Source organism: Uranotaenia lowii, chromosome 1 (assembly GCF_029784155.1).
Source record: "Uranotaenia lowii strain MFRU-FL chromosome 1, ASM2978415v1, whole genome shotgun sequence".
Classification (NCBI taxonomy): domain Eukaryota; kingdom Metazoa; phylum Arthropoda; class Insecta; order Diptera; family Culicidae; genus Uranotaenia; species Uranotaenia lowii.
The window spans coordinates 26,957,999-26,985,179 of NC_073691.1; the positions used below are offsets into that span (position 1 = coordinate 26,957,999).

At 37.5% G+C, this 27,181-nt stretch overlaps 3 protein-coding genes across 4 annotated transcripts in view; all 3 read right to left on the reverse strand.

Annotated features, from left to right (window-relative positions):
- The window catches only part of LOC129761044 (muscle-specific protein 20-like), a 132,559-nt gene that overhangs the window by 6,397 nt on the left and 98,981 nt on the right, over positions 1-27,181 (reverse strand). The window contains exons 2-3 of the mRNA XM_055758748.1: positions 22,311-22,522; positions 4,806-4,926 (exon numbers count right to left, since the gene is read on the reverse strand). Of these exons, the coding sequence (XP_055614723.1) occupies positions 4,806-4,926; positions 22,311-22,522 (333 nt within the window). The remainder of the gene's footprint in view (positions 1-4,805; positions 4,927-22,310; positions 22,523-27,181) is intronic.
- Positions 2,036-3,035, reverse strand: LOC129761048 (uncharacterized). The gene is made up of 2 exons (XM_055758753.1): positions 2,418-3,035; positions 2,036-2,357 (listed from the first exon to the last, which is right to left on the reverse strand). Exons 1-2 carry the CDS (start codon positions 2,684-2,686, stop codon positions 2,282-2,284), a joined length of 345 nt encoding a protein of 114 aa, XP_055614728.1. The 5' UTR covers positions 2,687-3,035; the 3' UTR covers positions 2,036-2,281.
- On the reverse strand, positions 6,037-7,085 carry LOC129761046 (uncharacterized). 2 transcript variants are annotated; one of them, XM_055758751.1, is made up of 2 exons: positions 6,416-7,085; positions 6,037-6,354 (listed from the first exon to the last, which is right to left on the reverse strand). In XM_055758751.1, the coding sequence occupies exon 1, from the start codon at positions 7,048-7,050 to the stop codon at positions 6,553-6,555; it is 498 nt and encodes a 165-aa protein (XP_055614726.1). In that variant the 5' UTR covers positions 7,051-7,085; the 3' UTR covers positions 6,037-6,354; positions 6,416-6,552. The 2 variants fall into 2 exon arrangements, with proteins under 2 accessions (XP_055614726.1, XP_055614725.1); XM_055758750.1 differs by having other exon boundaries at positions 6,037-6,216; positions 6,280-7,085.

The following is a 27,181-nucleotide window of genomic DNA, read 5'->3' on the forward strand; positions in this document are numbered from 1 at the left end:
TTTGGGAAATTCGTTTTTCAACTCAATCGAGTTTGAGTTAAAATTTACCTATTATTTTGTTATAACTCAGACACTCCATTTCTTTAATATTTATACCTTTATTCTCAATTAGTGTACGTAAACTAAACACTGTTTTCTTATTCTTAATTTGTGCTGTGTCTTATAAGTGATTGATAATTTGAAGTTCGAATGTAATGAAATATTGCCAAAATACTGTTTTCATAAATTGATTACTGAATTTGAAATCCGAATCCTGAATCTGAACATTCAACTCCCAATCATGAATTCTGATTCTAAATATTACATTCTAAATCTACGTTCTGAATCGAAATTCAAAATTAAAATATTGAATCTGAATTGTAAATCTAAAATCTGATTCGAAAATATGTTTAAAAATTATGAAACCAAATTCTCAATCTCTTTATTTGAATCTCATCTTAATCATTAGCCTCATTTCTTAATACAAACCTACGAATCCAAATTTTCCATCAGAAATCTGAATCCAAGTTAAATTTTTTTTTCTAAATTCGAATCTTCAAATCTGAATTTTGAAACTAAATTCTGATTTCTGAATCGGCAGAATTCATGAATCGTAGTTCAGATTCAGAATTTTGAATCTGAATTTGAATTCCCTATCTGAATCTAAATTTTGAATCTTAATTCGAATATAGAGTTCTCAATCTGAATTTTAAATATGAATTCTGACCCTGCTAAATTTGAATTTTAAATCCAAGTTTTAAATCGGAGTTCTAAGGCTGAATATAATATCTTCATTTGAACTTTGGATCTCAACTTTGAATCTGAATTTTAAATCCTTATCGGAATTTGTTTTTTTTTATCTGAATTCTAAATCTGAATTTTTAATGCTTATTTTTATTCTGTATTCGGAATTTTACTCTCAGTTCTAACACTGAATTATGAATCAGGTTCAATCTAAATTCTGAAACTACATTTCCAAATTCGAATCCAAATGCTGAATCTGAATTCTTAATTTGATTTTGAATACCCTTTATCAGTCTTGAATTCAGATGTCTGAATCTGAATTTTAAATGTGAACAACTTTGTTTCTTTGGAGATCTGAATTCTGAATTTTGTTTAGGATCTCAATTCTGTATCTGTTCTGTAAACCTAGATCATAAAATTGAAAATTGATTTTAGAGTTTCAATTTTGTGTAGAAGTTAGAATTTTAAAACTTATTTCTTACCCTGTATCAAATTAGGATTTCCCTTGAGAATTTAGGACAAAAATTATAGTCTCTTATTTAAACTTGAAGATTTGGAACTTTAAACTGAATCTTGAATTTGAAGTTTGAAACCTTGGGGCTTATTTTGCGAGGCGAGTGACGTGAAGTGACTTGGTTTTTCAGAGTCACCGTATTCTAGCAGGCGAATGCCGTGACTTCAATGAACTTTAGGTGACTTGAATGAACTTTCTTTAACTGTCACCGTATTCTCAGAGGCGAATGGCGTGACTCGAGTCGGTGGCAAGTGACTTTTGGAGTCGTTACCTATTCAGTAAGTGACTTGAAGAAAAAAATCTGAAAAATTTAACATAACAGTCCAAAATTTCTTCAAATATATGTAATAGGGTAGCTTCAAACATTCTTATATGTTTTTTTCATTGACCAGGTTGATAAACTAAATATTTTAATTCTTTATTGTTTAATTGCATCATCCATATATCTAATTTTAAGAACTCAAATAAAGTTTTTGAAAAAAAATATTGTTACTTTAGTCTAAGGCTTAAAAAAATTGAAAAAAATATTCTAAACTTTCAAATTGAAATTTTAACAAAAATTGAAATCAGGTATTAAAATGTTATGGAGAATTTTGAGTAAAATTCTAAGAATATGGATGAGTTACAAAACACAAATTAAATTTCACATTCAAATTCTAGATCAACATCTTATTTGTAACTGTAATCTCCAGTATTGTATTTGAAACTCGATAACATTCTTGAGAATTTGAACCTGAGCTCTTGAGTTAAAATTGGAGCTTTAAAATCTGGAACTGACTCTGGGAATCTTGATTAGTTCTTGATTAATCTTTAGTTTCATTCAGAATCATGTCATCAAAAAAACCAAAAGTTTTCTAATGATTTTCGTTTATTTTCTTCGCAAGAGAATACAACACTTTTCGTTCTTGAGATAATTAAGCAGAGTTTTTTTCAAATATTCCGTAGTTGCTGTTAATCGCCTAGAATTCTGTCAATCATGGGTCGGCTTTTCGTTATCTTGGGAACGGAAAAAAAAACTTGTATTTCGTTGGGACTTTCAATATTTTAGGCCGCTTTTTCGCCTGATTGATGATCTTTTCCACTCAACGGCTTGAAAGGGAAGTGAAAGTAGGAGGCAGTTCTGTAAATAAAAGATTTTTATTTTCAAATTTAAATATATTGAAAGATAAGTTTTACTTACGGGCTAAGCGCTTTTCGGAATAAGTACGTCAGCAGTCCAAGGCCGTTCAGCACCTGGTCACAAAGTTTAAAAGCCATCTGTGTCATTTTTATTCTTTGCTGAGTAATTATTTGTTGCGGAGGACAGTCGCCAACGACTTCAGATATTCGGATTGAACTTCCAGGAACCGATAACTTTCGATGTGCGCTGAAGGCAATCAATATTTTTCGGCCGCGAACTTTTTGTTTCGGTTTCAGTTTTTGACAGTTCGCGAGGTTCAATCTGTTCATCGTGAATGAATTCTGCAGCAAAAGCCAACGCTGTGCAAAGGCAGGTGATGAACAAATTTCCTTGCAATTTTGGCATTCACCAAAACGAAGTGAAATGTAGATTTTTCGTTGATAAAGACAAAATATTCTACAGCTGAAGTTAGGCGGAATACCCAAAAATGATTTACCGCACTGAGCGAAACCTATTTTTCTTTAAAATTTTAAACTTATTGTACAAAGTTGTACGTCAATTAGATTTGTTTTGGGTCACCTGAGTATGTACGCTCGTTGGACCAAATTTATTTCTGATGAATTCCGACGAACGGTCAATCCATAAGGTGAACCTGATTTCTCAGGTATAACATTTTGTTTTTGAGCTATGTATAAGTAGTTCTAAAAGTTAAACGAGTTATTATATCACTGTTATTTAAAAACTCTTAATAAAAAGAAAATAAAATTATCATCCAACGTGTTTTGTTTTATGGTTTTAAGGGAAGTTTATTGATTTCAGTCACACGCAAACAACGAACATTTGAGTGACTATTGATAAGGTAGAAAGAATTTTGTGTTCCTTCTTTTGTCACTCGGAGTATATTTATAATTCACAAATTGAGCAATTCGCTATACAGGATAGCCACCACCGACCCGAAAGGGAAATCTGTTCTCGAGAGCGATCCTACGAAATCCTCATCCCTTTGCTCAAGTCAAACAAAATTTAATCCTTTCTTACTAACACAACACAAGTGAAGTGAATACTCGGCACAACAAAACTTTACGAGTTAAAATATTAGACTCAATAAAACTATTTCTAATTAAAAAAAGAGCAATTTTGAATATAAATTTTCTCAAATTTAACTTCAAACAGCAACTGTCAGAGTGTTTTCATGCATAATTTTTGAACAATTTTGGGATTCGTTAAATATATAAAAAGCAAAGTTTGTAAAATAACAACATTTTCAAATGTTTGATAACAATAAAAGTTAAGATGCCTTTTTGACATTTGAAACATCATATTTAAGAAAAGCAATACTGAAAATCCTATATATTTTTATTTTATAGTACTTTAAAAAAAAGAATCTTCAATATTAAACTTATCTTAAAAACTCATCTTAAAAAATAATTGTTATCTTCAAATTCAAAAGTCCGAAAAACTTTGATCTTGGTCTGAACTTTTGATTCTGAATATTAATAAACAATATGAATTTTGAAATCTGAATCTGAAAAATATTTATTTCAATTTCAAATCAGTAATTAAATGTAAATCTGTATTTGATCTTTTTATTTGAAATTCTCTATAGCTATTCAACCTTTTTATGTGTACAAAAATACAAATTCCAATTCTCAACCAGAACTGGAACGAAAGACAATTTTAATTTTGCTTAGGAATTTACAGCATGTTCGAAGAAGATTGAAATTTATTTGAAATCCTACATCGGGTTTGGTTACATAAAAATTGAATGTATTATTTTTAAATTCTTCATGAATGTGACGTCATCCAAGAAATGGAATATCACACTACCTGCTTTGAATGTTCCTTACATGTTTGACAGTTCGCATGGTGAACCCGATGAAACTGGTTCATTGCCTCTGGAACGTCAAAATGAACATCAAGTCACCGAGGCAATGAACTAGTCACCGTGAGTGAGTCGCCTCTCGGAATACCCCGACTAGAGTCACGTGACTACGACTAATGTGACTCCGAGTCACTTCATTCGCCTCGCAGAATAAGGCCCCTTATCTTATTTCAAATCTTAGTACTCAAAACCAAAACTGAGATTCACTTTTATAAACTAGGAGATATTAACCTGTATCTCCTGCCAAAAACTTATTCTTTAACAATAAAGAATTTCTTCGAAAAGACAATCGAAATGGTTAAACAAGCCTCTAACAAAACGTATGGCTACTTTGCTCTAGCGATTGTTAAACTTCATAGATTTTGATACAATAAAGGTAGTTAGTTGGGTCAAATTTAATGAAGGAATTAAAATGGAATTTTGAGCAGTTTTTCAGCAACAATTTTTTGAGTTTTTTCTATAGAATATAATAGGTATAATAAAAAATTAGAGTAATTTTTCAGTTTTCGAAACTGTTCAGAAATCGCACATGCGCAGACCCAAAATACAAAAAAAAAAATACTTACCGTTCTTCCGACGGCGAAGATGGTCGTCGTTACCAGGGCGATGTTCTTCTTGTCCCACAGGTCCGTCGTCTGGAACAGGTCCACATCGGCGACGCCGTACTTGATACACGCCTTCTGGAATCTGAAACGACGCACGAAAAAAGGACGAGACATGATGAGTGGTTTGTTTGTAAACAAACGTATATGAAACAGCACCGCGTGTTTGGATCGCTGCGATGCAACGCCGAAACCCACGTGGTCGGTACAAAAATCGATGAAAAAAATCGCGAAATCCGTTAACAGTGCCGGGGAACGGCTCGCTTTTTTCCCAATAATAAAAAGTGCAGCGCCGCATCAAAATCGCACGACGAGCGGAGACATCAATGAGAGCAATCGATAATCCGCGCAACAGGAGCGCAAGACATCGAGGAAGCTCCGAACTCGGTTAGACAGCAGGCAGACGCAGAAGCTGTGTTAACCGATGACCGACCAGGCGAATCCCACCGCCTGGTAATCGACTCTTTTTGGTAAGCCTCTTCCCTTCTCTGATGTCGTGGTAGCTCTACCTCCTATTTTCAGCTACCAGGCAATCTCACGGTAGGGAAGAGTTAAATCTTTTTCACTGACTGGTAGCTCTCCCGTTTCGACGTCGTTTGGGGAGGCTAGGCCTCCCCCCATTTGTCGTTTGAAGCTGAACTAGTTTCAAACCATGTGTTGTTGTTGTTGTTGTCGTTTACTAGTTGAGTAGCAAGAAGGAGCACGTGCTTGTTGATTAAATATTTTGTTGCTTCTTGTTTCTTGTATGGGTTGTTTGTTTGGTTTGGCGCTCTTTTTCACACGCGAAAGTCGTCGTCGTCGGCGTGGCCCCAACTTTTTGGGGCGGCCAAGATTGTTTCTAGTTGCGACTTCGTATTTATGTTCGCCGCCTCTCGCCGTGCGATTTACAACAAAACACGCCATTTTGTTGCAACCTCTATACTCGATTTTCCTATTTGAGTGTTTGTTCAAAGCTCACTTAGATGAAAACCATCCCTAGACCACTTTGTCTACAGAAAAGTTGTGGCGAAAATTAAAGAAAAGCAAACCTAGAAACTAATTAGAACCAATGACCGGCTTTTGCCAATCTTGATCAATCTTTTATAAAATAAACAGATTTTAGGACAAACATAATCTTATCAAAATCAACGCGACTTTAAATCAAGACATATTGACACAATTTACTTGAAATATGTTGGAATATAATTCACTAAAGGTTCTCGCAGCAGCTCTAGTTGGAGCAGGAGCAGGAGCAGCTCAAAGCTAAAAAACAATGAGTTTATTAGGGCAAATAGTTTTACATAGGATTTTTTGTTTCTTACATTTGTCTCCTTTAGTACAAGAGGAGTTTCCGTGTTTTGATGCCAAGTTATAATCGAGAGCATAGATTTCTGGCCTAGAGTTCGAGAAAATGCGCATTATTACAAATAATTCTGATACCAATAAAAGAAAATCTAACCTATATCGGCCCTTTTGAAAGGAATGCTCGACTGTGCGTGGTATCAGCCTTAGATCGGGTTTTTACCGATGTGCGCTAAATATTACAAAAAGTTAGATTTAGTCAAAGGTTCACAACAATTTAAAAAGGTACTCACGAATGGCACAAACAACTTTAACAACTAAAACTATCGTTAATTTATAAAATATACGCAGAGCGTCACTTGTCTTTCTTGGTTCGTCGCAAATTTTCACTTCTAACCGTTTTCTGGTTTGACAGTTCGTAGCGTGGCCGTTAGGTCTGTTCAGATGCAGCGACGTCAGGGATGCCAGAACATTCTCCACCCCGTGAATCCGGAACGGCCTCCGTATCACCTTGCTCGGATTCACCGTTACCTATCTCCATAACGGCCAGCTTCGCCACCGGTCTCTCGAGTCGTCCAGATGTCGTTTGTACTGCAACACGTCTGATCCTTCCATCCTTGTTCGGGATTAGCTCCACGATCCTTCCTCGGATCCAGGTACGCCGACTGCCTTCCGCAATATATACCAGGTCTCCAAGTTTAACCGACACCACATCTTCGAACCACTTGGACCGCTTGTTCATATTAGGAAAGTATTCCTTCAGCCATCTGTCCCATGTAGCATCAGCTAAATACTGCGAACGAAGGTAACTGCTTTGCAGTGCTTGGCTGAGACTGATTGGATCACGCATAGGGTCCTGATCTCCCGTGGAGTTACCCAAAAAGTGGTTGGGTGTCAACGCTTCGTAGTCGGCCGAACTTTGAGGCATGTACGTCAGTGGACGAGAGTTTATAAAAGCTTCTGTTTCCGTCGTTGAGTTTCCTTCCGTCGTCGAGAGCTCTCATCGATTCTTTCACGCTTCGCACCATCCGCTCCCATACTCCACCCATGTGGGGAGCGGAGGGCGGATTGAATAACCAGCTTGTTCGGGCGTTGGTGAATGTGTCGGAACAGTCGCTGTTGATTCTCTTGATCTGTCGTTTAAGCTCGCGATCGGCACCGACAAAGTTCGTCCCGTTGTCGGAAAATATTTGGCGTGGGGGACCTCTTCTTCGCACAAATCTCCTGATCGCCATTATGCAGGAATCCGTCGTTAAGCTGTACGCCAGCTCCAGGTGAACGGCACGGACTACCAAGCATGTGAAGACCGCTACATATCGCTTTTCCTTCCGCCTGCCAACGGTTACCTCCAACGGCCCGAGATAATCCACACCGGTATACGCAAAGGGTCTGGTATACGGTGTCAATCTTTGCTCTGGCAATGGCGCCATTCTTGGTGGATGTGGTTTACATTTTTTAATCTTACATACCTGGCAGCTTCTCGATACTTCGTTAACAGCGGACCTCAGATTCGCGATCTGAAAACGCTGACGGACTTCGTTGACAATTGTCTCTCTGTTTGCGTGTCCAAAAATTCGGTGATAATGCTCCAAAAGCCTTTGGGTAACTACATGCTCTCGGGGCAATATTACTGGAAATCGGGAATCGAAGGACGCGTACTGCGCATTCACGGTTCTTCCTTCCACTCTAATAACACCAAATTCGTCAGCAAACGGGGAGAGTTGATACAGGCAACTAGTTTTCTCAATCTTGATTAAATCCTCTAGGGCTCTTTCACGATTTGATATCAGCACCTTCACCTCATCAGGGTAGTGCTCACTTTGAGCCAATCGCCAAAGGATGTTCTCGGCTGATTGGTATTCGGATTGCTTCAACGGTGTTTCGATATTCGGGATGGTTCGCATTACGTATCGCTTCACATTCTCTACGGAAGGTACCGTCTCGATGGGCAATGCTTTCTTTCGTCGACGACAATTCGAAATAAATCGCATAACCGTAGCCAGTATGCGTACCAATATGGTCCATTTAGAGATTCTAGCAATGTCAATTAGCTGAATGGGAATATCAATGTGGTGGAAAAGGTAGTGGGTTCTCAACTCTTCGTTGGTGCTTTCATTCGGTGATTTCTGTTGTGGCCATCTATCAGCAGGTTCGTACAGGAATGATGGGCCATTAAACCAACGACCATCCGGTTTTGGATCCGTATCTTTATTCCACTTGGTCAAACAGTCAGCGATGTTCTCTTTCGAAGGCACCCAGCGCCACTGATCCGAATCTGTTAAGGTCAGAATTTCTCCGATGCGAACGGCTACATATTGCTTGAATCTTCGGTGGTCAGATCTAATCCAGGACAAGACGGTGGTAGAATCCGTCCAAAGAAATTTCTCCTTGATTTCCACCGTGTGGCTAGAACAAACGTTTATCAACATCCTAGCACCCAACACAGCGGCTTGAAGCTCTCTTCTGGGAATCGATTGCACCTTGAGGGAGGCCACCTTAGCCTTCGCCATCACCAAGCAGCATTTCACTTTTCCATCCTCGATGACACGGAAATACGCCGCGCATCCGTAGCCCAGTTCACTGGCATCGGTGAACACATGTAGCTGCAATGTTTCGTACCCTCCAGCATGATCTCCACCACAGTAGCACCTGGGGATCTGAAGGTTGTTGATTTCTTGGAGAAGCTTTGTCCATCGGACCCATTTCTCGAAAGCTTCATCCGGAATGTCGTCATCCCATTGTATGCCGCATCTCCAAAGATCTTGGAACAGCATCTTCCCGTGGATTGTATACGGGGACAGAAGACCCAATGGGTCGAAAAGACTCATAATACATCGAAGAGCCATTCTCTTAGTCGGTCGTCGTTCGCCGCAAACATACGGCGCCAGCTCACCACGTAGGCTGGTAGGAAATTGGAAACAATCCTGCCGTGGGTTCCACTCCAGTCCAAGGACCCTCTCGATGTTATCGCCTCCTATGTCACTGATAAGTGAGAGCGATTTCTGTTCCGAATTCTCTCCGACTGCTTGTAGCACCGATTCATCGTTGCTAACCCAATTTCTCATGGTGAATCCGGCCCGAGCAAGGGCTCCTTTCACCTGAATCGCTCGATCAGCTGCTTCCTCGGAAGTGGGGGCACTATCGAAATAATCGTCCATGTACGTTTTCTCCTTGATAGCTGTCGTAGCTTTCGGGAAATCCTCCCGACACTCGTCCGCTATTTTGTGCAACACGTAGATCGCCGAACAGGGCGAGCACGTCGCTCCGAACGTCGCGACGTCCATAATATAAACGTCGGGCGGTTGTGTTGCGTCGAATCGAAACAGGAATCGTTGGTAGTTTTTGTCTGCTGCTCTTATTCGGATTTGGTGGAACATTTCCTTTACGTCGCCACCAAATCCGATGCGCCACTCTCGGAACTTGCATATCACTGAATGCAGGGGGACCAGTAAATCCGGACCTTTTAATAGTTGATTGTTGAGGGAAACTCCACCCACTGAGGCAGCCGCGTCCCACACCAGCCGTCTTTTGTTCGGTTTCTTCGGGTGCGACACCACATTCAGGGGGAGGTACCAGACGCGCTCAGCACTAGTTTCTGCCAACTCTTCTTCGGTTGCCTTATGGGCATACCCTTTTGTCAAATAGTCTCGTATTTGTTGGTGTACGTTAGCCTGTAGTTCGGGGTCTTTTGACAGCTTGCTCTCTAGACATTTCAGACGCCTCTCAGCCATGTACCGGTTATCTGGGAAGCACACTACATCTGCTTTCCACAGCAATCCAGTTTCGTATGCACCGTCACGGAACACCGTGGTTTCCTCTAGGATCGTTTTACTTCGCTTGTCTTCGGCAGATTCAAGAATCGGCGCAAACGGGTTCTGGGGTTCCTCCAGAACGAAATGTTGTCGGATGAGGTCGTTAAGCTCTTGATCTGCGTCGCAGTGATGGAAGTTAACTCGGACCGAGTTCTTGTCATTTCTTTCTCCTGCCTCGTTAGGCCCATAGATGGCCCATCCGAGCAGTGATCTCACGGCAACAGGTTCGCCAGGTTGACCTTGCCGACTTTCGATTGGGGTTAAAATGTCAATGTTATCTAACCCAATAAGCACTTCAGGCTGAGCATCGTTAATTGAACTGATTGGGATATCTTTCAGATGTTCATAACGATTAGCTAATTCGTCGTAGCAGAGGGTTTGCTTCGGTAGCTCAAGTTTCGAAACCGTGTGTGCGGTAAAAGAATGTTGTTTCGGATCTCCTAACTTCGAGATCATGCATTTAATGAGCTTGGATGAATCTTCGTTCCGGGTTACACCGGAAGTCCACTGCAATTCCAGCGGATGCCTCTTTCCCTCTATTCCTAGGCGGCGTGCTAATGACGATTCCATCATGGTCAGTGATGACCCTTCATCGTAGAATCCAAAAGTATCGACAGTGCGATTTCCGTTGTGCAGGGTAAGTGGAACTATTCGAAAGAAAAAAGCTTTTCTGAATTCGTTGTGGGAATTACAAACAGATTTAACGACTGTTGCTTCTCCCTTTTTGGCTTGCGCCGGAACATGGAGCAACGGATGGTGCTGAACTCTACAGCCTTCGATGTTACATCGGATTCTTGATTTACACTTCCAATTACCGTGCTCATTCAGGCACATTTCGCACAAATTCCACTGGCGTACTGCACGCTTTCTTGAATCGAGATTTAGTTCTTGGAACTTCGAGCAGTTCCGAACCCGGTGATCTATGCCACCACAGATTGGACATGGCTTACGTTGTCTATATTCTTCCTGGTTTGCATTACTGTTAATGTGAGCATGGAAATGTCCCTCTTTCTTCTGCGACGGTTTTGCATACTTCGCTGCCTCAGGTTTCGGCGGTACAAGCGTAGTAACTTCACAGGCGTCCTCGGCCAATTCCTCCATATACTGGCCAAATTCCTTCAGCGTAGGCTCGGGGAAGGAGCGTTTATATCTCACCCAAGCAAGCTGATGATGAGCAGGGAGCTTCTCAACCAATTCGCTGAGCAAATCGGGATTCGATAAATGAGCTCGTAGACCTGCAGCCTCTAGCTGGTCACAAAGGTGCTGTACAGCTGTGGCAAACTTAATAAGGCTATCTAGACGCTCAGATTTTGGCGATTCGAGTTTGCGCACTTTAGCCAGCATGTTCCTTACAAGAATTTCGGGCCGTCCATAAAAACGTTTCAGTGTTTCCATTATCTTCGGCACGCTGTCAGGAAATGTCAATTTTGTTCTCACTGCTTCTCGAGCCGCCCCTCGCAGGCTTTCTCTAAGACGGACAAGATTCTCAACGTCTGAGAAACCGCAGGCAGCATTGGACGTTTCGTAACTATGGAAAAATATTGGCCACTCCTCAGGCTCTCCGGCAAACACAGGTAGTTTTCTGGGCCAGACTTGTCGAGCCAACACTTGTTCTGCAGACGGACCAATATTCAGGTTGGCAAACGCTACCGGTTGTGGGAAAGGATTCATGGGTTGCTTTGGAGGTGGTACTTCAGGAATCAGGTTCATAATTGGCACACGGATTCGTGCCGAGTGACTTCTAGGTTCGGAATGAACTGAATTCGGATTACCCGGTTCGACTATCCGAGGAAACACCTCTTCCAGATCGTTATTATTTTCCTCCAGCTGATTGCGCAACCATTCCTCAGCCTTTTGACTTCCACTTGGCGCTGATTCGGAAACATTTTCCGATCCCGACTCTTCGACTAATTTCTCTTCCAGCTGGTGCTTCTTCTTTAAGAAGGATTCCTCAGAAGCAAGCTCCTCTAACCGGATAGCCCGTTCCTTTTCTCGCAAGGCTCTCTCCTCTTCCAGGAAACGCATTTCCTCTCTCATCCGACGACTTTTAATTTCTTTTTCTGCTACCAATCTGGCCAACTCAAGTTCGGTCCGGATGCGGGCGCTGGATGTAGTAGATCTCACAGACTTGCCGGCACTTCTCACGGACGAATCTTTGTTGGATTCCGCACATTTCTTCCTAGCTCCGTTCTCAACTTCAGCCCTTCCTATTCTCGTTGAACTGGAGTGAGGAGCCTTTGATCGCACAATGGGTGTGCTGAAATCGGCGGTGTTTACGGACTCTGACGGGTCTGCAGAAGGTGATGTGCATTTAGTGCATCTCCATGGGCGATCCTTTACGCCGGGAGATTGATTCGCACAACTCAGATGCCACCAGCCTAAACAATTATCGCACGACACCATTCTCCGTTCCACCGAATTAGGTCTGTTGCATCCACCACAGTCGAATCCATCTTGGCAATCAATTTCCTCTTCCGAATTGACCATCTCGAAATCTTTAGGGTTTTCGAAAATCTTTGAGGATGTTGGAATATAATTCACTAAAGGTTCTCGCAGCAGCTCTAGTTGGAGCAGGAGCAGGAGCAGCTCAAAGCTAAAAAACAATGAGTTTATTAGGGCAAATAGTTTTACATAGGATTTTTTGTTTCTTACATTTGTCTCCTTTAGTACAAGAGGAGTTTCCGTGTTTTGATGCCAAGTTATAATCGAGAGCATAGATTTCTGGCCTAGAGTTCGAGAAAATGCGCATTATTACAAATAATTCTGATACCAATAAAAGAAAATCTAACCTATATCGGCCCTTTTGAAAGGAATGCTCGACTGTGCGTGGTATCAGCCTTAGATCGGGTTTTTACCGATGTGCGCTAAATATTACAAAAAGTTAGATTTAGTCAAAGGTTCACAACAATTTAAAAAGGTACTCACGAATGGCACAAACAACTTTAACAACTAAAACTATCGTTAATTTATAAAATATACGCAGAGCGTCACTTGTCTTTCTTGGTTCGTCGCAAATTTTCACTTCTAACCGTTTTCTGGTTTGACAGTTCGTAGCGTGGCCGTTAGGTCTGTTCAGATGCAGCGACGTCAGGGATGCCAGAACAAAATATTATTCTGCTCTCAAGGTTGAATGATTAAACGATTAAACCACATTAAACTTTCATTTTCAATATTTCTTTTTCAAATGAACGCATCTTTTTTGGATGATTCTTTCTAAATCTTAGCGCTTCTTAAACAGGCGCTATTCTCTAGCTTCAAAATTATCTTGAGTCAACTTTTGTCAAAATATGTGGAAATGCCTCTTCAAGTACAGTGTTACTTGAGAAAAACACATCAATGTCTTTCAAGCTTTCCAAAAAACTGTAATAAATTTCTGAAATGTGTTCACCAAAATATATCTTGAGGTTTCAAACAAAAAAAAAATCAGAATTAATTTGAAACCAATTTCCATTTGGAAGCTACTTTTCGAAATTTCGGAAAACAGTATCGAAACGCGTTTTTTTCGATATTTTTTTTCCTTAAAAAACCAATTCACGACCTACTTGATCAGAAATTTTCAGGACATCGGCATGGTCGTCCACATGCGGTTGTTTGTTGAATTTTGCGAATTTGCAAAAAATTTTGTATGCAACTCATTGTAAAACACGATTTTATCAGCACTCGACGTAATTTACCATTTCGAAAATCCTCGTTGGATAAATTTACGGCTCATGCTGTAAAAATCCACTTTTTGCAACTTTTTGCATAACTTTTAAATAACTATTGTATGCTAAGAATCGAAGAACTGATTGTGTCTGGTTGGGTGGGCGCTGTATGCCGATGTTTTTAAGTTTCAAGCATACAGCGAAGTGTGATTCAAGTTTTAACTTTTCAAAACAATTAAAAAAATTATAAAACTCAAAAACAGATATAAATAAAAGGCTAGAAATTACGAAAAAATCTAAAAAAAGATGTAAAATGAGAAAAATAACAAATATGATAAAAATAACGAACATTCTGAATTAAGATTGCCAGAATTTTTTTACAAACAAAATCACAAATCCGGGAAATTTTATATAAAAAGTTGGAAAAATCTGGGCATTGGATTTCAGAATTGACGACCAAAAATTCAGACAACATGCGGGAAATTGTTAGTCAAAACCAGGCAATATGCGGGAAAATTTTATCAAAACCCAGACATTACTCAAGAAAAATTATTCAAAAAAAAAATGCTTTTATCCAAATTTATCGACGGATTTTAAAACGTATTTAAAGCTACCAAAAAACATTTCATGATTATTTTTTATATATTTTTTTTTTTTGAAGAATAAATAATAATAAATTACAAAACCAATCGTTTTGTTTTTGTTTGGTTGGCCAAATAAAGTTAATTAAACCGGGCTTTTTCCAATAAAATCTGGCAACCGGACTGTTCCGAAATTTTGCAATAAATATACGAGCAAACCCGGATAAAACCGGGCAATATGGCAACCTTATTCTAAACATAGCAAATGTTCAGAGTACAAGTACATGTTCTACATTTGTCTAAAACATAATAAAAATTAGAAAAAAATAACGAAAAATTATCAAAAATGATGAGAAATGTTGCTAATAATTATATCAATGGTTTATTTTATGTAATAAATGAAAAAAATGAAAAATCTGTTCGTAAACAATTTTCGAGCGTCTTTCCGAAAACAAAAGGGGGGAAGGGGGCTGTACTAAAATTTTAGGTTTTAAATCAATTTTTAAAGTTATCCAAAAACGCAAGTAATTTTGCGTATGTGAAAACTAAAAGTACAGAAGTCGTTTTTTTTGGTTTTCCACGTTCGCTTAAATATGGGAATTTCTCGAAAATTTTTAAGGAATTAAACAAATAGAGTTTAAGTTATTTTTTGGACATACGTCAAAATGTGTTGCTGTTTTCAACAAAGTTGTTAAACGTCCTTCAGTGATCAAAGAAATCAAATCAAATTTCCTTTTGATTTTTCTAAAACTTTTTCCAATTTCATTGCGTTATATACTTATGCATCTAGAAATAGAATATTTACTAAACGTCTCAATCCTTAATTGAATGTTGGATAATAAATTAGTTCAAGTTCAGTTTTTGTTTTCCATACGCCAAAACTAAACTGATAAGAAATTCCGAACGTCATATCATCAAAATAAGAGGTATTAGAAAAAATCTGTCAAAATAAGCAAATTGCCAAAATCAGTTTTAAAACATTGGCTCGATGTAGACTTTAAAAAAAAAAGTTATACTGCTTAGAAATGTGGGAACCAAAAACTTTTAAACCTATAACTTGCCAACCACAGAACTGATATTAATGAATTTTGTCTTGTTGAATTACTTAAGGGATTATATAAGTAACGTTAAGGGTTTCTGTAAAACAAAGGTTTTTGGTAACCACAAAAGTAAACTTCTGTGAATTTTTTAGCAATAAAAAATCTAGATTTTAGAGGGCTACCAAGATGAAACGGATTTAAGTTACTCGCATCTATGTAGGTACGCTACAATACTAAAACCAAACCAAATCCTATTAAGTATTGGAACTCAAGAATTAGTGTCGTTAGTGATGAAGTTATCATTGAGTCGACTGAAAGTGATTTGTGATGCGTTTTTTGATCATGAAGATAAGCCAACTGACCACAGAAAACTGACCAGGATTTTACACATCACAACAAGTTTCGTCGAGATTTTCGTCAAGGTCACAGAAAAATCTGTAATTTCACATAATTTTGAGCAAATCTGTGTAACAAAACACAGAGCTTGGAAAAAATCACAAATTTCACAGAATTTTTTAATTTTGAATGGATTTCCGAAATCATAATTTTTTTGGCCAATATCAAATTTAGATTTTTACTTTGATTTTAAAAAGTATTATAAGATTGGTAATTTTAATTGATTTTACCCAACTTAAATGTAAAAAAGATCCAATTTGTCATGAAATTTCTATGAAATTAAAGGAAATAACATCACAGAATACCATCACAGATTTTTTGGGTAAAATCAAAGAAAGTCATTTTTTTTTTTCAAAAAACACAGCATTACCTTCTACTTATCACCAAATTTTGATTTACAGCGTAATTTTAACGACATACACGCAAAATAATTTAGATTTTTTTTTTACGGGATATTTCACCTAAACTACAATTTAATTGCTTCATATAGATTCTACGTGCAGGGTTGGTAGCGAGTCACTTTTTAGTGACTTGGTCACTTTTTTCGGGTCAGTCACTAAAAAGTCACTTTTTTCATCATTTGGTCACTAAAGTCACTATTTTCCGAAAAATGGTCACTTTTATCACCAAAAGTCACTTTTTTCACCGAAAATAAACCAATGAAAGAGTAATTTGAATTGTGCGTGTTAATATTGACGGTATTAACGGTAAATTACTTCATCAGTCAGTCAGAAATTTTTTCGCCTCCTGCGGAATTTCGGCATGAAACACCCTTGGCTTGTGACATTTCGATCTACGACATTATTTGACGTTCATGAATTGAAACTAACTTTGATTGTAGATTTTAATTTTTAGTTCAATCAACCTTTTGTATTGGAACTCAAAACTTGGTATACAAAAATCTCGTCTTTAGAATGGGTTTTTATTAAAAAGTGTAACTAAGATTGAGATTGAAACGAATCATTTTTTTTATAAAAAAAATCTTTTATGTCATAACAAATGTTACGTTGATATGAAATATTCTTAAAAAAAAAACAATTTCATACTCAATTTTATTTCGTGTTTTTTTCTCTTCTAAATACTTAAAAAAGGGTTTTCAAAATTTACACAAGGCCACAAAATTTACATTTTTCTTAGGTGCAATGAATTTAAACGGTAATTTCAACTAATTTGGGTTCACCGAAACTAAATATGTACACGCTCGGCCATATTGAATCATTAATGCTTGAAAAATAACCATAATCGAAGTTTTGTGGATCAAGTCGTTTAATGAGTTTTCAGTGAAAACTCATAAAATGAGATTTGGGGGAGAACTTGGATAATGGTTATTTTTTAAACATGGTCGAAAAGGTGAAATGAGCAGAAATTCGAGAGTTTCTTTATTTTATTCGCTTAAACATTAAAAAAAAGCAAAGGAAAACGACTTTCATGAATGCATATAATGACACAATACAATGCGTGTTATTTCAAAAAAGCTTTTAATGGAAAATATGTTTACTAAAGGGGTACAATTAATATTTTGAGTCGGCCACTTCCGGATGATCCATTGGTGCTACATCCCCGGTGACTGCATCCGATGCTGAGCCCGTTTTTGCTATTTCTCCAGTGCTGTGCTTCTACTAGCAGCTTTTAAGATCGGATAAACTTGCCAATTTAGAGGAACTGTTCCCCTTTCTGTTTGAGAAAAAAAAATTTGAAGGTTATTGGCGTGGGGGATTTGGAGGATGTTCAACACATAATTTAAAATCCAAATCACTATTGTCCATTTTGGTAGATACTTACCCATTGTATGATCAAATACTCCTCCGGGAGTTGTATAATAAAAAAAACTCAGTTAAGATCGACCTACAACCGTAGAAAACAATCAAGCAAACTGTGCGGCAACTTTTTTTTTCAAACAGATTACGTTTGAAATTTAACCATTTTCTAAGTTCAAGACCGGAACTTAGAAAATGCTTGAAATTCAACCGAACACTATGGTTAAATAATAACAATAATGGCAGTTCTATCGAAAAAACCAAAAAATGGTTCAAAAACAGTCATTTATGGTTAAAAAAATGAGCGAGTATGCAATATTTCTATCAGCTTTTGTTGTTGAAATGACTTTTGAAAATAATTAAAAATCTTTAGGGAAGTTTCTGCACTTTTTTTTACAAAAACTCAAATCAAAAACATATTATTTAAAAATAAAAGTTTTATATGAATTGATGAGCTTTAAATAGAATCAAGTTTTTTTTGCACTTTCTGCTGTGATGTCAAAAATACTTGTAATGCCATTTTTCCATAGTCAGTTATCTATCAATGTTTGATCTTACTAGTAATAAACTCTTTATCACCAAAACTAAATGTGTTTGGCCGAATTTGTACATTTTTTGTACTTCAAAGTTACTTTTTTCGTTCTACATAGTCACAATTTGGTCACTTTTTTCGGTCCTCAAAGTCACTATTTGGTCACTTTTTTTCAAATTTTGGTCACTAAAGTCACTACTTTTTCATTGTCAAACCGCTACCAGCCCTGTACGTGAGTCTTGTAGTAACCACAGTGTTTCAAGTGCGCCGTGGTAGTAACTAGGTACACATAAATGCCTCATGGATTTCGTGTAAAGTCTAAGTGGAGGCTTTAAATCGATTTTGAGTTTTTTTTTTCTCAAATTATTATAAGGAAAGGCCATTCAGCTAACTTTGTTCGTTCTGGGAAAAAATGTTTGGGAAAATTGTGTTAGGTTTTCGCTAGGATTACACCGAAAGCCGCGACTTCAATCAGTTGCCTTAGGATTATTTGGAAGGTGAGTTGTCACAATATTCGTGTCCGAATAGATTTATCGTTAAATTGGTCAGTGAAATTGAAATTTCTAACCAACGAAATTGGAACATCTTTTTGCAGTAGGTTGGTGTTAGTTTTCCGCACATCCTGACGGATCAAGTAAATCCGAGTGTCTTCCAGAGAGAAGAACACGAACTCTCGACTTATCCGGGCAAGATAACTATTTACTATTCACTTATTTTCTATTACTATTTGCTATTGGTAGCAGATTTCTTGTGTATAGTTCTGTTTTGGGTTGCGCAAAATAAAGTTTTGATAAAACTTCCAAAGATTTTTTTTGTTATTTTTTTAATCAAAATAAAACAGAAAAACAAAAACAACGAGCTAATTTTAGTTGATGCACCGATTTTTATAGGGACGCGTTCACATATTTCTTCCGTAGCATCTACGTGAAAATAAATTGGATAAAAACTTAGTATTTTTTCACGTGGCCGCTACGTGCAGATTATTTTGCGTGTAATTACCGATGGTTTTATGTAGTACTAAATAACCAACAAACAATGTAGAAAGTGGCTGAGGAAAAGTTGAATAAGAATAGTAAACGAAAGATTTAACGTGAACAAAACTTGACTACGAGATTGAAAATAAAAAGGTTAACTAAATTCTACGAATAAAACAATTCCTGTCGAAACTATAGCAAAATTCAAAAAAAAAATCTTTTATTGTTCAAATGTGGTCCAAAATAGAAACATGGTGGTCCGAAATACCGACCGATCAAAAATATAATTTTTAAGTTCAAATCTTGTTGTGCTGCAAAATGACGCGACGATATGTTCCGAAAGAAAAGGCTTTGATCGTCGTAATGAGTTATCCACTAACGGTAGACGGTAAAAATTTGTAGCATATACATAGGTACTTTTTTCAAGAAATAGCATCGCCACTTCTTAAAGCGGTCCAAAAAAGATCCTCTACTCTGCATGTTTATTGTAAAAAATGAATGGAGGTTCTGGACTTAATAATATTTTTTTACGGAAAACATTGCTTGGAACGGAAAAGTCAAAATTAAAACGGTTGAAGGTTTCTAAGATGACAAAAAAGAGCGCGTTGCAAACAATACAAATTTAGCCAGGAAATTTCGTTGAGAATAAGCCAAAACATAATTTGTTTTACACAGGCAAATCGACTTGAGGTTGACAAAAAGCATTTTAGTACCATTCTTTGCTCCGCAAAAACGAAAAGTAACATCGGATCAGTTTTTCTGTTGACACGCCACGGTAAACAAATGTCACCTCTTTGGGTTGCTGCAGCCCGGATGAGTTCGTACCGAAAACGGTGCACCAAAAACAAAATGAGCCCCCCATCGGCGGCCAGAAAGATTTTCAAAGCCAGGTCCCTCCCGGGTAGATTGCCAGGTTCGGCCGAAATCGTACCGACGATGTCACGAGGATTGAGAACCAACAACGAACGACTCATACTCGAACCAAACCAACCGACTGGGATTTTGCTATCAGGCAGGGTGTACGTAGAGTACCAGTCGGCAGTCACCAAACATTTTACTCAGAACTCAGTTGCCCCGGCCGGGTTCTAGAAAGCTGGCGGCTGCAGGCACCACACCACACACTCCGTTAGTTTTAACGTTAAGAAACCCCATAAAAATAAATTCCGAACAATTCTTAGTGTACTTGTAAAAGTTTTTCGCAGGGACGCAGCTTTTGTGGTGGGTTAACGTCGTCGCGTGCCGCCGACGAACGTCCACGAACCAAACAACAAAGCAACATTTTAGGAAGACCTATCAGTGCGAGGAAACTTTTGAGCCCCATTTTCTTCCTTGGGTTTAGGAGTTGTATAAAATCAAATGTTGAAAAAAATACATAAAATACATAAACAACATCAACTCAGCTACTTTCTATAGAAATCGACAAGCTTAAACTCCTTCTATGAGACTCATGTATGGACAATATCTAGCTATATTTGCTCATCGTAAGAAGATGTACATAGATCCTAAACTCATAAATTTTCTCAGCAGAATTAAAGTTGGCCTTGAATTTCGAATTAAAATGTTCAAAATGTCTGTAACGCCGAATTCATTTAAAAATCGATTTCATTTTTGTTAGGCTGTGAACATGCAAGATACAAAGATATAAGAGGCATTTTACCCCTTTTACCATCATCGTTCTTCTTTGATGATAAAGCGTGAACACGCTAATGACAGGCAAACGCCCGCCTGCTAGGAAAACCGCAGGGAACAAAACCCGATCTGTACCGATGCCAGGATTGAAGGTTTCGACAGGTTCACTCCATGAAAGTTGTCTACAGGACAGACAGTCAGACAGACGAATACGGAGAGGAAACGGAACACAGGAACACGCCTGTAGTTTAATGGTGATGATGATGACAGACAATCAATTGCAGTAGTATAGAGAGGACCCCTATCATATCTCCGATAGCAGCTTGGCTTGGATCATTCAACTGATGAGCTTGTTGATGGTCGCTCGCTGATAGTAGTGATGGTGCCAACGACGTCGATGATTATCGTCAATCGAAGTCTCATAATCGAGTGCAATCAACAAAAGCGACGACGACTACGGGACTCCATGGACACACACCAAAATCATGATGAGCGTCCATTATCACCGGCGTTGACGGTGATTGATTGCATAGTAACAGGAAACCAAAGCTTGGCGGAAGGCAGCCAGCCGGCTTTGCTTTTCCTGTCGTCACAGTCCTCCTGTCTTAAGCGTCGTCGTCGGTAAGATTACGTCGGTTTCCGAGGATGGTTTTGCCTCCAGTTCAGGGCTGCTGCCCTGAACAAATGTCAAAATTTTACTGACTATCCCCGATATAGTAGGCGCGCGCTCTAGCTCTAAGGATTGGGCAACCTAGCAACGAGCTACCATCACCAACCACATGAGGGCGAACCAGAGTGGCAGAAAGTTCTTTCCTCAAAACTAAGAACATAAAACGACGACCACAGACAAGGTAGCGTCTGAATCTCAGTGGGGCCCTCTCGGTGACGACAATCGGGTACCCGAAAGACTCACGCGCCGTGGTAGTACTTTTACTAAACTTTTCACTAGGATCCCATGCGTGCCTCTTCCTTTCCCGGTGCAAACGGTCGGTTTTCGGAAATTGCGCGCGAATTAAAAACACGGGACCGGATTCCCTTGCAGCGAAATTCGTTCGCTCCCGAAAGTATCCGTAACACGCGAATCATCACGGCGTGCCAGGGATCGATGTCGTACTGAGAAGGACTTTCTTTCTTGCTCGAACGAACCGCACAGTTCCACCACAGTACACCAGTACAGTGGGCTGTGAGTTTTGTCAGTGATCCAACTGTGAGAGACCCAATGTCGGTGATGGGCCGTCGTCGAAATCCACCTGATCAACAAGAATGGCCGTGATATAGTAACAGAGTAGCATGATGATCAAGGGGACGCTCGAAGCAAAGTTCCTATTGGAAAACCGGACCGAACCTCTACCGATTCCTGCTCCCCTAGTCTAATCAGCAAAAACTTATAGCACATTTCTCTTACGGCCTTCCGTGTTGGGTAGGGTTAGGGATACGAATCGCAGTAGTCCGCGTTGCTGCAGCAAAACGGAGCAGCGAACGAACTAGTTTGCCTATGCAGCACAGCACCCCAAGCAAGCACCTTCCTGGGTGAAGAAGCGCAACGCCAAGCAGACACGAACGACGACGATATGACAACGTTGCTGCCCTAGCAACCAGCACACAACGTGGATACAAAAAATAACGATAGTTGAGCGAAGCAACACGCCGGCACCGCGGCTAGCAACGGATTCGCGCGCAATCAAACAGTGTCAGGCATGATGCAAAGTGCTGGGAGCGCAGCATTCCGGAGAGAACTCGCTTCCAAACTCACGTGAGCCGAAGGGAAAACGCCGTAATGTAGGCAATCGCTTTGGGAAAAACCAAACCAAACCGATACTCACTGGCTGATGTTGTCCATCATCTTGTAGTCGCCCCCGTGTAGGTTGATTTTGGGGACGATTCCCGGCGACAGGCGGTTCATCAGCCGGCACAGGATGATTCCGTCGCGAAGGCAGTCCTCGTACGGAATGCCAGCCGCAAACTTCTCCCCCAGCAGCGTTTCGATCCAGTGCTGGGCTTCGCGTTCCTGTTCCTTGTCGCGCTTGCCAGCGACCTGCAATTGAAAAATAATAATAAAAAAAAACAAATTTACTTATACGTTTTTAAGAAAACAGTTACTAGACAGAAACAAAATGGTTGAATTTAAAATTTTTCATGAAAACTCATATTTTAAAACTAGAATTCCGTTGAAAAATGTATCCCAAATGCTGATATGAAACCAAAATTCTGAATCTGAATTGTGATTCTGGATTCTGTGCCCGATTTTAGATATTTTTCTTATGAAACTTAAGGAAATTGACTTCCAAATCAATAATTCTGTGCCATCACCCTTAAATGTATTGGTAGGTGAAATCGCTACAACTAACCCATCACATCTCCCCCCCATCCGCTTGACGAATACGGATAGTGAATTTAAGAACATTGATATTCCCTCATAGTTTCAATTACCACAGCAAATTAATCCGTCTTCCCACCGTGCGAAAATTCCCATTCGTAAAACAACGATGATAGGAAAGAGACATTTTTTTTCCTTGTCAACGAAAATAAACAAACTATTACATCACGCTTAGTTTTCTTGCTACTTCATTCCTAATTTTTTATGTGTTACTATCCACATACATGTATTGTTAGTTTGTATAATCCTAGTCTGCCTACATCAGAATTTAAATAAAGATCAAGTGCCATTTTTGTGATGGAGCTTGCACGAAATTGATTGCGAACTTCTATCGGGCAATTTTTCAATTCCATCGCCTCGTCGCAAAACGGCACAAAAAAAACATTCTTGACAGAGAGCAACAACGGAAAAATAAACATACGAATTCCTACCCACATAGCTTTGGATGGTGGAAAATCAGGTGGAAAATGGATTTTCGCTCTTCATTTTACAAGTGGATTAATGTAGGTTCCTTTTTGTATATGGATGAGCCGGAATAATAAGTGGGGAAAATACAAATTTAAACTAATGGCCATGGCAATGGGAGGGAACGTTCTAATTTGAAGGAAGTCTTTCAAACTTCTAATCCTTAACAACTGACAAAATGGATTAAATTAGATCGGTTAACATAAAACTTAGTAAGGTAGAATGAATAGGATTTAAATTTGATTAGATTAGACTAAGATTCGATAAAACTAGGTAAGATTAGAAAAGATTATATTGGATAAGATAAGAAAAAGTGAAGATTAAATCACAGTGGATTGAATTGGCCATTGCCTTGATAAGATTCCCGATTAAGATTAACTAAGATCAATAAAGATCGAGAACAATATAATGAAATTTAGCAACTCTACAGACGGCAAAGTGTGTTGACTTGTGCACAAAAAACTACCAAAATATATTAATTTAACATTAAAAAATATTTTAAAGAAAAAAGTTGAAGTTTTTGGTTTTTACTGTTTCTTTGACATTTAAATTATGGATTTTTTTTATCCAGAACTTTGAAGTGTACATACTTGAAAACAGATACAAATACAAAAAGTATAACAAAATTTGAACTTTATATACAGAGTCAGAGCCGTTGGAAGAAACGGCTCATGGGTGAGGGTATTTTTTTCCTTATAACATTTTTGCTTGAACAATGCATACAAAACTATTCAGGTTTGGATTATTAATTTGATTAATAACTTTCGAAAATAAGTATTTTTTTAAATTATTTTTTTTTTTCATGTAGTTTTAAAATATAAATAAGACAATTTAATTTAAAAAAACTTTTGATATTTACTTAAATAAGAGAGTAGTAAGCTAGTTCTTTCTAACCACAAGCATGAATATTTGAGGCATTGGTAAACAATTTTCAAATATTTAGGAATAATAGTAAGAAAGAGATTAAGTTTGCGGTTCAAATCAGATTTATTTTCCACTTTTGTAACTCAATTAAAATTAAAGTTTTTCAGTTTTAAACTTTGTCTGCAATAAAAATAATGTTTAAAAAAACAAGAAAATATTTTTTTTAGTAGAATTTAAAAAAAATCTAGATTTCTCAACAATCAAAATTTTATTTTATATTTGTGACTTCTTCTAGTTTGTGTTGCAAGCTGAATCAGATTGAATATAAAATTTTAATTTTGAATCCAGAATCAAAATTATGAAACTGCGATTACCTGTAGTTTTATAATTTTGTAATCTTGATTGTAAAACTTAACTTCGAGTTGAATCTGATTTTTTAATTTTGATTACGAATCTGAGTACTGCCTTTTAAACCTTAGTTCGGAATCTCAAATTCCAAATTTAAAAACGATTTTTGAAACTAAATTCCAGATAATAATCTTTCCTAATCATGAGCCAAAAACAGAAATTTTGATCCAAATTGTCAACCAGAAATCTCATATTTGGATTCTGAATTGTTGGCTTTAAATGTGAATTCTTTCTTCAGTTAATATTCAAAATTGAACTTGTGAAACTGAAGGAAAATTGCGAATGATGGAACCATTCCAGATTTCTCAATCCCGGATCACCATTATAAAACTTTCTTTACATCCGATTCTGCATAAGAATTAAAATTAAAAGTTTCAAATCTTTAAAATTATTTAAAATTATAAATATTGTCTTTTTATATTCATAAAGGATGAGTTTCGAACATAAGAGTTTGAAATGCAAATCCGAGATTCGACTCAGGATTTTTTTCCCAATGATGAACCAAACTGTAGTTCAGTAACAATAAACTGGATACAGAATCCGAATTCTAATCTCAGACATCGAATTCTTATATTTATAAGCAAATTTGGAACCACAAAATCCGGAGTTAATCCAGCCTAAGCTTACCAGATATTTTTCCTCAAGTATCCGGGCCGTGCATATGCGGGATATATTTATATCTCCATTATCCGCCAATATACGAATTATTGAATGAAAATCATGAAAAAAACCACTTGATTGTTGTTTATCGAAATAAATCAGTCAATTTTAAATCATATTTTAAGCTTGAAAAAAATCGTTCACAATAATTTTGATAAGTTTTACTTACTTTACTTACTAGATGCAAAATACATAGTTTTAATGACTCAATATAAATTCTTGGTTGATTTTGAAAATACAGTGCAAAAAATCGAGCAAAATCTGGGCGATTTGGCAAGCGAACTCTAATCTTATTGGAATCCGATATTCGGGATTAAATTTGATTTTTTTTAGGTTCTGTGAGATGGTTACTCTTGAATCATTTAAGTCGTTCATCCAAATGTGATTTGAAATTTTTAGTTTAGAGAAAAACATTTTGCTTGGCATTTTGGGACCTTCATATGGGGGTTTAACCCTCAAACTCCACCCCCCCCCCACCCCCCCCCCCCCTTCCTATGGCCATGTACAGAGTGTTCAATAAGTTCGAATACACTTTTTAACTAAATGGTGTACTAGCATATACATTAGACTAGTTCACTTTTCGGCTTTTTTCGCAGATCAAAGCCGGACTGATATGGGTTGTTTCTCATGCATTTTCAAGTATTTCTGGCAAATTTGAGATCAATTGAACTAATTTCTGTTCTGCGCAATGAGTTTTTGTGAAAAAAGTCCATTTTTCTTTAAAATTTTCTTATGAGTGTTCTAGCAAGTCCCTGTTAATATAAAACAATAATTTTGAGATGCAAGGTGGTTGATATTATTAGCATATTTATGGATCTGTTTTAGATAATCGTTCAAAACAAACCGAAAAAATTTAAAAAATCATAAATTACAGACTTGTACAGAAATTTTACTTACAAGTTGAAAGTAAAAATCTGTAGTAAATCATAAAATAATATTTTTCACAAAAGCTTTTTTACAAAGCTAGCCCTTTTTATTACTTTTCTTTTAATGTAATAAATGTACTAATTGGATTTATAGCAGGGGATTTTTTTTTATTATCTGACGGGTTTGCGCCGGGGGTCTTCAGATTTTCCCCAAAATTGAAAATTTGGTTCATTTTTACGACTTAAAAATACATGTATTTTTTCAGATTTCTATTATTTTTATTTTTTGAGTTAGCTTCGTTTAGATTTTAGGTCAACATAGGGCTTCAAAATAAAACACTTAAAAAAGAGGTTTTGTTCATGAAATTTCGAAAAAAAAAATCAGTTTGTGGCTGTCCTTTATGAAATATACCCGAATAACAGTCCCATATGTAAAATATCACGGATTTGGTTACTTTTCAATGCTTCTTTCGGCGAAATAGTCTTTGATTTATTACTTTGAATCAATTAAAAAAATATAAAATAATATATATTGATGTCGAATGATGCACACTAGTTTTGAAGGCAGGTCTGACTTCCTGAGCGAAAAACTATCGGATGCAATCAAAAATCGTAAAAAGATTCAACTTACAATGTGGAATTTACGATATTTTTCCAAAAGTATGTTTCTTTTTCAGGAAATTGCATTTAGAAGTTCAAAAATGATCAAATTTAAGTCTTAGAAAGTAGCTTAATGAGAAAAAAATATTCTGTATGGGACTGTTATGCGAGTAGAATTGAAAAAGGTTTCAAATATGGTCGATTAACAGTCCCATAATGAATAAAAATGGTGCTTTCGACCTTACCATAACCCAATTCCGAAAATTTCAGGTCTTACGATTTATTATGACAACCTAGAAACGATTTTCGTTTATGCTGAGAGTGGTTCACAATTTAAGAATATATTCCAAAACAGAAAAAGCTGATTTTCTCGCTTGCTTGTTTTTGCATATGGGACTGATATGAAAGTAGGGGCGGTAGAGTGTTGCAGCTAAACTGACTTCATGTTATGTTC